The following is a 12,142-nucleotide window of genomic DNA, read 5'->3' as shown; positions in this document are numbered from 1 at the left end:
CCCCCCAACTAACCCCCCCAACCCATGTTTTTCTCTTCTCCCCCCATGATCAGTTCCGCCCATGTTGTGGATTCCTCATCAGCTGATAGGGGCGGCTACAGGCAAGACGGTAGTGTTGGAATGCTTTACTGAGGCTCATCCGACTTCTTTGAACTATTGGACGCGGGGAGACGGCAACATGATCTACGATTCTGGTAGGTGAAAGTAGTTAGGTAGTTGATGATGGTAGTTAGGTGGTTGATGATGGTAGTTAGGTGTTTGTTAAGGTTCGGTTACTTTTAAATGCTTACTACTTTTCCTTACTTTTTAACTACTCATGAGTCACTACTTTTTAATTATTTTCCCAGCCTTTCAATATCTTATTAATAATGACTTTTTCATTGTTCTCTCGGCAGTACTTTCCACTACTTTTAACTATTTTTAACTATCTTTCCCTTCCTTTCCACTACTTTTTACTAAATCCCTTACTCTCCTTCCTTTATCCCTACTTCCCTTCCCTTTTCCCTACTTTCCACCCTCTTTCCATACTTTCCATCTACTTTTCACCCATTTTTCCCAAATTTTCACCAATTCCCCCTACTTTCCACCTACTCTTCCCCAAATATCCCTACTTTCTACCTAATTTTCCCCACCTTCCACCTTCTTCCCCAAAATTTCCCCGTTTCTCCCAAATTTTCCCTATTTTCCCCTACCAACCTCTGACCAACCACCCTCTTCCTCCCCACCAGAGAAATACCACATTGAGAACCGCATAGGTAACCCGGAGTACAAGATCCACATGTTATTAACGGTGCGGTACCTGACCCATGACGACTTCGGAACCTACCGTTGTGTGGCTAAGAATCCTAGAGGAGAGACAGATGGTACAATCAAGATCTATAGTAAGTGATTTTAAACCCCTTGTACCTGCTTAAAGTAGTGGGGTTTATGTGTTGTTTTAATTGAGGTTTAATTTTTTTTTTTTAGACTTGTGTTTTTTGTGGGGTTTAATTTTTTCTTTATTGTGTTTTTTTTTTTACTTATTTTTAATCCTGAGGTGTTTTTCGACTTTCTATTCATAGTTTGGGGTTTCTACTTTCTATTCTTAGTTTGGGGTATCTACTTTCTCTTCTTAGTTTGGGGTTTCTACTTTCTCTTCTTAGTTTGGGGTTTCGACTTTCTATTCTTAGTTTGGGGTTTCTACTTTCTATTCTTAGTTTGGGGTTTCTACTTTCTCTTCTTATTCTATAGTTTGGGGTTTCTACTTTCTATTCTTAGTTTGGGGTATCTACTTTCTCTTCTTAGTTTGGGGTTTCTACTTTCTCTTCTTAGTTTGGGGTTTCGACTTTCTATTCTTAGTTTGGGGTTTCTACTTTCTATTCTTAGTTTGGGGTTTCTACTTTCTCTTCTTAGTTTGGGGTTTCTACTTTCTCTTCTTAGTTTGGGGTATCTACTTTGGATTCGTATTTATTGGGTCTTCTACTTTTTTTAAAATTGTGGTTTTGTACTTTCTATTCACTTTATGATAACTACTTTCTCTAGTGTTTATTTAAGCTTACTTATTATAGAGTCTACTTTGTGACTACTAATTATAAAATCTACTGAGAATATCCTCGTTTCACCTGTATTACAATCTACCTATTTTGGAATCACCTTCGAATCTACCTGTCCTATGAACCTACTTATTATCTACCTGCCCTATGATATACCTATTTGATAATCAACCTAATCCTACCAATAATTTACATGTTATAAAATATATATATAATCTACCAGTAAATATTGTATACAAAAACCTACCATTAACTGTCTAATATACTTAACTACCTATTAGAATCTACCTTTTAGTTCGAGCCATAGAATCTACTTCATAAATTTATCCCTATAATGTGAGTTGATAAATAATGTAGTGTGTTATTGCCGTCTCTGTCTCTCTCTCTCTCTCTCTCTCTCTCTCTCTCTCACCATCTTTCTCATCATTGTCTCTCCTCCCACAGACTCTGGGCCCCCACCCACCACGGTTCTCCCACTCACTACGGAAGCAGAGATGTTTGAACAGATCAATAGTAAGTTTGTTGATGTTTGTTTTTTGACCTGTGACCTCTGACCTGTGATATGTTATTTGTGACCTGTGGTATGTGATCTGTAACTTGTGATTTGTGAGCTGTGATATGTGACCTGTGAACTCTGACTTGTGACCTTTAACGTGTGAACTCTGACCCCATGATTTGTGACCTGTGACTTGTGAACTGTTACCACTGATCCGTGACCTCTGACCCGTGACTAGTGACCTCTGATCTCATCCAAAATTTCACAACTTATCGTCTTTATATTTTTTGACCTCCTGCATGTGACGTCATATCTCTGTTGGCTTGACCTGGTCGCTTCCCAATGTGTTTGTGTGTTTGTTTGTTTGTTTATTTTTGTTTATATTTTGTTTTGATTTTGTTTTGATTTTAATATTTTTTTTATTATTTACTTTATATTATGCATATTTTTGAAGGCTTATATTAGGTTTCTGTCTGTCTGTCTGTCTGTCTCTTTCTCTCTCTCTCTCTCTCTCTCTCTCTCTCTCTCTCTGTTTCTGTATGCCTGTCTGTCTGTCTCTGCCATCCTTTTCTGTCTATTTATCAATTATCCCTCAACCTGCCTTTATCACCCCTGTTCTTTGGTTCATAAACTCTTTTTTTATAAGTTTCACACCTATAGTCTTATAGATATAGTGTATAGCATAATAATGTCGTAGTAGTAACATGATTTTATAGTGATTAGGTTGAAAGTCTTATAGATTAGAGTATTATTGCTTAAAATGCTTTGGGTTTTAAAGTCTTATAGCGTATAGATATATTGGCGCACAGTTGATAGGATTAGAGTCTTATAATCATAAAGAGTAACTGATATAAAGGCTTTTAGGCTCGAGTATTATCATTATACCCTTATGACTAAAAAGGCTTATAACTCTCGAGTAGTATATATTTATTGTTCAAGGGTTTTAAAGACATATAATAGGTATAAAGGCTTAAAGATTTATATTATAATCTTACAATACTATAGTGCTTAAGTATTATGAATCTATATTTTTACAAAGGGTTATTATAGCTTTAAAGGCTTATAATTCAATAGCTTTATATATTGTAGTGTGATGATTAAAAGCCTTATATATGTTTATAGCTGTATAGTTTTACATTTGAAGTCTTATAGTTTATAGTTAAGGTTCTATAGTTTTATTTTCATGTATAATATTTTTTTTAATATTTGCATAACTTTATAACTTAAGTCTTATGGATTTAGACTTTTATATATCTTCAGTCTCTTAGTCTTATTAGTCTTATTATTTGAGATGTTTAATGTATAAGACTTTATATGTGAATATAATTATTATATCTTATATGAAGAGCATTATATTTATTGAGCATTATAGACACGAAGCCTTATAGTTATTATTGATAATTTTACACGGAGCATTATAGCTATTAAGGATTATAGACACGGAGCATTATAGCTATTAAGAATTATAGACGCGGAACATTATAACTATTAAGAATTATAGACACGGAGCATTATAGCTATTGAAGACTAAAGACACGGAGCATTATAACTATTAAGAATTATAGACACGGAGCATTATAGCTATTAAGAATTATAGACACGGAACATTATAGATATTGAGGATTATAGACACGGAGCATTATAGCTATTAAGAATTATAGACACGGAACATTATAGATATTGAGGATTATAGACACGGAGCATTATAGCTATTGAAGACTAAAGACACGGAGCATTATAACTATTAAGAATTATAGACACGGAGCATTATAGCTATTGAGAATTATAGAAACGGAGCATTATAGCCATTAAGAATTATAGGCATGGAGCATTGTAGCTATTAAGGATTATAGACACGGAGCTTTATAGCTATTGAGAATTATAGAAACGGAGCATTATAGCCATTAAGAATTATAGACACGGAGCATTATAGCTATTAAGAATTATAAACACGGAGCATTATAGCTATTAAGAATTATAGACGCGGAACATTACAACTATTAAGAATTATAGACACGGAGAATTATTGCTATTAAGGATTATAGACACGGAGCATTATAGCTATTGAGGATTATAGACACGGAGCATTATAGCTATTAAGAATTATAGACACGGAACATTATAGATATTGAGGATTATAGACACGGAGCATTATAGCTATTGAAGACTAAAGACACGGAGCATTATAACTATTAAGAATTATAGACACGGAGCATTATAGCTATTGAGAATTATAGAAACGGAGCATTATAGCCATTAAGAATTATAGGCATGAACATTGTAGCTATTAAGGATTATAGACACGGACATTATAGCTATTGAAATTATAGAAACGGAGCATTATAGCCATTAAGAATTATAGACACGGAGCATTATAGCTATTAAGAATTATAAACACGGAGCATTATAGCTATTAAGAATTATAGACGCGGAACATTACAACTATTAAGAATTATAGACACGGAGAATTATTGCTATTAAGGATTATAGACACGGAGCATTATAGCTATTGAGGATTATAGACACGGAGCATTATAGCTATTAAGAATTATAGACACGGAACATTATAGATATTGAGGATTATAGACACGGAGCATTATAGCTATTGAAGACTAAAGACACGGAGCATTATAACTATTAAGAATTATAGACACGGAGCATTATAGCTATTGAGAATTATAGAAACGGAGCATTATAGCCATTAAGAATTATAGGCATGGAGCATTATAGCTATTAAGATTATAGACACGGAGCATTATAGCTATTGAGAATTATAGAAACGGAGCATTATAGCCATTAAGAATTATAGACACGGAGCATTATAGCTATTAAGAATTATAAACACGGAGCATTATAGTTATTAAGAATTATAGACACGGAGCATTATAGCCATTAAGAATTATAGACACGGAGCATTATAGCTATTAAGAATTATAGACACGGAGCATTATATATTAAGAATTATAGACACGGAGCATTATAGCTATTAAGAATTATAAACACGGAGCATTATAGCTATTAAGAATTATAGACACGGAGCACTATAGCTATTAAGAATTATAGACACGGAGCATTATAGCTATTAAGAATTATAGACACGGAGCATTATAGCTATTAAGAATTATAGACACGGAGCATTATAGCCATTAAGAATTATAGACACGGAGCATTATAGCTATTAAGAATTATAGACACGGAGCATTATAGCTATTAAGAATTATAGACACGGAGCATTATAGCTATTAAGAATTATAGACACGGAGCACTATAGCTATTAAGAATTATAGACACGGAGCACTATAGCTATTAAGAATTATAGACACGGAGCCTTATAGCTATTTATTAGTTACTATAATACCATTAATTTTCCAGGGCTTATAGCACATAGGGGGGAGTCTTATTATGTCTACAATTATACCGTCCTGTTCATGTGTTTAATAAGTCTGTTTTTGTTCATTTGTTCATTAAGTCATAGTTTTGTTCACTTGTTCAATAAGATACATTTTTATTCACGTGTTTCATAAGAGATAGTTCTGTTCATTTTTTCAATATGGATAACAATTGTAGTAAATTGTTCAGTAAGTAACAAATTTGTTCATCTGTTCAATAATTCGTAATTTTGTTTGTGTTTAAAAAAGTCAGTTTGTTCTTTTGTTCAATAAGTGACACTTATGTTCATTTGTTCTATCAGTAACAATGTTCTTCAATTGTTCAATAAGTGACAGTTATGTTCATTTTATCAGTACATAACCGCTTTTGTTCATTTTCGTTCAGCAACATCTCAAACAATTTTGTTGAGATATCTCATTTCTAGTTATTTGTTCAATGAAGTAATCACTTTATTCCCTAAGTTCAATGAGTTATGACTTTTTTCCCCTAAGTTCAATGAATTATGACTTTATTTCCTGTGTTCAATGAGTCGTGACTTTGTTCCCTTGTTCTTCTCGTGAACAGACCAGATCTGGGACAAATCAGAGAATCGAACGCGCAAGCGACCCAATCCTCTGGCTGTGAGTGGTCAGAACGGAGGTAGGTCATCTTAATACGGAGTTCTCATTGGTTAGAAATGTTCCCCCCTATTATTTTGACTGAGTTTCATTAATTTTTTATTTTTTTATTTTCGCTTTAATATTTTTTATTGCTATTCTGGCTTTTATTGTTTGTTTTCTTTCTTCAGTTTTGCCTATTGTTTACTTTAATAATATTTTTAGTTATTTATAATTTTGTAGTTTGTTCAATAATTACGTAATATTTCGTTTATTTATATTACAGATTATAAGTCAACAGATTACGGATTTATTTATGGTTTTATAAGAAAAAAAATGAAAATACGTAGAAATAAGAATAAATTTAATTCCCTTGGTGTAGAATATATCTTATTTTTTTATTAGTTTTAAAATGCCTTTCCCTTTGACTGCGAGAAAAAGTAGTGAGTCTAAACTTTCTAATTGTACTTTCTCGTTTGCTTTCTCCTTATCTTACTAATGAAAAAAAAAATATTTCATGTAATTTATAAAAAGGAACTTGATCATATAATTCATCCCCTTTCCTACCCATAACCACCCCCCTCCCCCCCTGTACGCCTACCCCCCTCTCAACCCCCACCCCTCTCTACCCCCTACCCTATTCACCCCACTCATTCCCCCAGAGTACTCAAGGGGTTAAGTCATCGTACTCAAGGGGTTAAGTCATCGTACTCAAGGGTTTAAGTCATCATACTCAAGGGGTTAAGTCATCATACTCAAGGGGTTAAGTCATCATACTCAAGAGGTTAAGTCATCATACTCAAGGGGTTAAGTCATCATACTCAAGGGGTTAAGTCATCATACACAAGGGGTTAAGTCATCATACTCAAGGGATTAAGTCAATTTTACTCATTGGGTTAAGTCATCGTATTCAAGGAGTGTCTTAATATCTTGAGTACTGACTTAATCTGTTAAGTATGATGAATTAACCCCTTGAGTACTATGACTTAGCCCCTTGAGTACAATGACTTAACCCCTTGAGTAAGATGAGACAAGGCTCTTCATCTAGTTACCCTCAAGTATCACCCACAAGTATCACCCACAAGTATCACCCTCAAGTATCACCCACAAGTATCACCCTCAAGTATCACCCACAAGTATCACCCACAAGTATCACCCACAAGTATCACCCACAAGTATCACCCTCAAGTATCACCCACAAGTATCACCCACAAGTATCACCCACAAGTATCACCCAGACATAGAGTGACTTAACTTTGTGTCTTACAGAGGAGGAAGATCTGGAGGTGACCCAAGATATGACCATCAACCTGCCTGCTGTTGGCCAGAACTTAGGTGAGTGTTTATTACGTCACGGGTATACTGTCATGTCATTGGTGGGTTAATCTGACGTCACGGGTATACTGTAATGCCATTGGTGGGTTAACCTGACGTCACGGGTATACTGTGATGTCATTGGTGGGTTAGTGTGACGTTTTGGGTACATTTAATGTCATTGGTGGGTTAATGTGACGTTAAGAGTACACTGTGTTGTCATTGGTGGGTTTAACGTGACGTTATGGGTACACTGTGCTGTCATTGGTGGGTTAATGTGACGTTTTGGGTACATTTAATGTCATTGGTGGGTTAATGTGGCGTTATGAGTACACTGTGTTGTCATTGGTGGTTCAGTGTGACGTTATGGGTACATTTGATGTCATTGGTGGGTTAATGTGACGTTATGGGTACACTGTGCTGTCATTGGTGTGTTAGTGTGACTTCATGGGTACATTTGATGTCATGGGTTAGTTTAGCATCTTGACCTAGTAAAAATATAATATTCAAAGTTGTTTTTCTCGATTGAAAATATGAGAAATTTACATGTATTTAGCATAAGCTGCGAGAGATGAATACATAGAGACCACACGATACATCTCTCTCTCTCTCTCTCTCTCAGCCATCATCCTCACGTATCACAAACAACAAACACTCCTGTAGTAGGTAAACACACACACACACACAAACATCTCTCACCTCACAGCTTCCCCGGGTAATATTTGATCTCTTGTTTATCCCTTCGGCAGGATCTCGTAGAGTGCCGTGGGCGAGCGTCTTCCCTCTCCTGACGGCGGTGGGTGCCTCATTCTTCGTCGGGTACATCATCTTCTGAAACACACAGCATCACCCGACACTCCTCTCCCTCACGTGTACTCTTCCCCTTCCTCTTCCTCTTCCCCCTCCTCCGTGCTCCTGATGGGCGTCTCTCCACGACTTCACTTCTGTCACTGACGTCACTGATCACATTCCAGTCAACCAGAAACGATGAAGGCATCTACGAGTGACGTAACAGATGTAAACAGATGGTCTTATTGGCGTATCTTGGTTTATCATCTAGCCAATCAGATACGACGAGAACATCTGTGGGTGACGCAATATGGTGTAAACAAATGACCTCATTGGCTATCAACCAGCCAATCAAAAAACGGCGAGGAACATAATGTGAATGAAACAATAATTTACAAACAATTGACATCATTCTGGACTGAAAACAAGTGACGTAATAACCATCCGACCAATCAGGAGGCTAGATTGATATAAAGACCCGTTTTTATCGATATTGTGCCATATGTTGAATCTTAAATGGGATATATTGTTATATAGGAGGAAGTTATATAGTGATTAGTTAATAGACAGGTAGGAATGAGTGTCTTGACATAATGGAGGAACATTGTGTTGATAAGTAACATATTGGTGAGCGATAGACCGATGATTATTTAGAGAGAACAAATTATCCGACGTAAACAAATCATATCATAAATTGTATCAAGTGAAAATAGAGAAAAAACTTGCAAAATTTTCTTCAATAGGAAAAAAGAAAAGAAAAAAAGAAAACGAACCAAGACAGAGGGAAGACTAAAGTGTTTTTTCTTCAAGTAATGGTGACGAGAGAAACTGTATAAGTGATTAATTTCTTCCTTTCTACTTTACTTATAGAAGAAATTCCCAGCCCTCCCCCACCTCCTAAAGAAAAAATAAGTTTCTACAGAGAGATAACTATTCACATCTTGAGGGTCATTAAGGATTATAATAGGTAATTTATGTACCCAGGGGTGACCGACTACTTGTTCTGTGGTGATCCTAATGTAAATAGCGTTTTGTAATTTGTACACAGTAGTCCCCCCCCCCCCCACCCTCTTCCCCCTACCCCCCTCCCCCCAGTTGCTTGGTCTGACATATACCACAGGTGTGTTAATGGGTGTTACAGGTAGTTAGAGGTGAATGTTATTGTATATAGTAGCTTAGTGTAGTGGCCTATAGTAGTTTAGTGAGTTTGTGAAGTGAGAGAAGAAAATAAATAAATATTATGTTAAAGACAGTCTTGCCAAACGAACGTGTGTGTGTGTGTGTGTGTGTGTGTCTGTGTGTGTGTGTGTGTGTACCTCCGTGCTCAGAGAAGATAGTGTGAGCACCAGCGTTGAGGGAAGATAGGTGTATATATATAGTGAAGGAGACAGCCATCACTACCTCGTCACCCTTATGGTACTGAAGCGTAAAGACCATTTTCCTGATGCCGACCCCCTCCCTAGCCTCCTTCACCCCGAGCTAATGTTATTGTCATCATTATCATCATTATCATCATTATCATCATTATCATTGTATTATCATTGTATTATTATTGTTACCGTGGTTATTATTGCATTGTTAATATTGTTATTTTTATTGAGACAGGAGTTTATCAATTCATTGTAGAATATGAGATATGATGATGATGATGATGATGATGATGATGATGATGGTATGGATATGAAGAAAAAATATTGATTATGATGATGACAATGAACGATATGATGATGATAACGGTGATAATTCATACCTATAATTGAGACGATAATTACTTCACCTTTACCTCTAATTACCTATGATTTAACAGATATTGCAGGTGACCTAGGATTATTATATTAATTCTATGTATAATATAAAAAAACTAATTTGATCTGCATTGCTTATTATTAATTATTATTATTATTATTATTATTATTATTATTATTATTATTATTATTATTATTATTATTATTATTATTATTATTATTATTATTATTATTATTATTATTGCTACTACTACTACTACTGATGCTACTACTACTACTACTACTACTGCTACTGCTACTGCTACTACTACTACTGCTACTACTACTACTACTGTTACTGCTACTACTACTACTACTGCTACTACTACTACTGCTACTTAAAGGAACATATTAGCATTATATTTATACTGTGTGAGAGAGAGACCCGTGAGTCGTGGTTCAGGTGGTGGTGCTGAGGTGAAACGAAATTAGAACTTAGAGGAGAACAACACCTGTGTCTAGCGAAGTGGAGGCTCTCTCTCTCTCTCTCTCTCTCTCTCTCTCTCTCTCTCTCTCTCTCTCTCTCTCTCTCTTTTGTATTGTCTGTATCTATCTCTCTTTCTTTCTCGCTGTCTTTATCTCTCGTTGTTTATCTTTCTCTCTCTCTCTTTTTCTGTTCATTTTCTGTTTTTCTCTCCTTCTTTTCTTTGTTTTTCTCACCCCCTCTCTCTCTCTCTCTCTCTCTCTCTCTCTCTCTCTCTCTCTCTCTCTCTCTCTCTCTCTCTCTCTCTCTCTCTCTCTGTCTCTCTCTCTCTCTCTCTCTCTCTTTGGTTCTGTGTCTGTCTATCCTAATCAGTGGATGTGATTAGGTTATAAGGATTAGTGATTCAGATGTGGTCCTAATCCGAGGCAATGATTCGGTCTTAGGATTAAAGAGTTATGCCTGAATCCTCGACCTGATCTATTTATTGATCAGGAATATCCCCATGATCAGATTGTGCTGTGATCAAACTAACCTATAATGCCTAAGCGTGAATTCCTTGATCATTTTACACAATCAGTGATCAAAGTTCCCCAATAGACATTCATTTGGGCTTATAATGATCAGGATATAAGGCTTTTTGATCAACTTTTTCTGATCAACTTCTTCTGATTCCATCTAGCGATCAGGAAATTATGTGACTTGATCAAGATTTAATCCTCCCATGATCAAATTAATGGATCGGTCTTTGTTGTGATCAGAAAAGTAAGTTTCCTGATCAGTTTATCGACAGTGAGTTTGTGATGATCAGATTAAGCAGCGCTGTTTACTCTCACTGATCAAAGAATGACTCTCCTCGATCACGATATAGCGGGCACAGGTGTTTGATCAGCAGGTGTTGGTAGCTGGGTAGGGCTTGACAGGTGTAGGTTGCTGGGAGGGTGTTGACAGGTGTTAGATAAGCAGGTGTTGGTAGGTGTTAGTAGCTGGGAGGGTGTTGACAGGTGTTAGATAAGCAGGTGTTGACAGGTGTTAGTAGCTGGGAGGGCGTTGACAGGTGTTAGATAAGCAGGCGTTGACAGGTGTTAGTAGCTGGGAGGGTGTTGACAGGTGTTAGATAAGCAGGTGTTGACAGGTGTTAATAGCTGGGAGGGTGTTTATAGGTGTTGGCCGCTGGGAAACTGTTGACAGGTGTTGACAGGTATTAACAGGTGTTGACAGGTGTTGACAGGTGTAGGCAGCTGGTCACATGTTCTCATTTGTATCTAAAACTTGGAAGATTTATGTAAAGAGATGATAAATAAAAGAAATATTATAACAATGTATGGAATTTGTTTATTGTTTTCATTTATTGTGTAAATATTGTAAACAAGTGTATGTAATCAATAAACCCTAAGAACTTACTTCATGGTTTTGCTTTTTATTCCTTAATGAAGATAATGTGACCAACGGAATAACTTTGACCTATGGAGTTAATTTGACCAACGGAGTTACTTTGACCTATGGAGTTAATTTTACCTATGGAGGAACTTTGACCTATGGAGCTACTTTGGCCTATGGAGGAACTTTGGCCTATGGAGTTAATTTGGCCTATGGAGGAACTTTGACCTATGGAGCAACTTTGATGAAGTAGATTTGATGCAAGCCACGATATTTAAAGGTAACTACAGTACATATCATAATGATAACAACAGCAACAACAATAATAATAATAATAATAATAATAATAATAATAATAATAATAATAATAATAATAATAATAATAATAATAATAATAATAATAATAAAGAAACAAAAATAATGACATCAAAAGACGAAAA

At 35.8% G+C, this 12,142-nt stretch overlaps 1 protein-coding gene across 1 annotated transcript in view; it reads left to right on the top strand.

Moving 5' to 3' along the window:
• LOC121854783 (lachesin-like) overlaps nt 1-10,036 on the top strand; it is a 28,372-nt gene extending 18,336 nt beyond the window's left edge. Inside the window, 6 exon segments of the mRNA XM_042349559.1 lie at nt 54-194; nt 729-881; nt 1,977-2,045; nt 5,983-6,057; nt 7,284-7,349; nt 8,078-10,036. Of these exon segments, the coding sequence (XP_042205493.1) occupies nt 54-194; nt 729-881; nt 1,977-2,045; nt 5,983-6,057; nt 7,284-7,349; nt 8,078-8,163 (590 nt within the window). The 3' untranslated portion in view covers nt 8,164-10,036.
• Nucleotides 10,037-12,142: the final 2,106 nt, after the last annotated feature.

Source organism: Homarus americanus, unplaced genomic scaffold, assembly GCF_018991925.1.
Source record: "Homarus americanus isolate GMGI-L3 unplaced genomic scaffold, GMGI_Hamer_2.0 scaffold53233, whole genome shotgun sequence".
Lineage (NCBI taxonomy): Eukaryota > Metazoa > Arthropoda > Malacostraca > Decapoda > Nephropidae > Homarus > Homarus americanus.
This window is presented reverse-complemented; position numbering and strand designations above follow the sequence as displayed.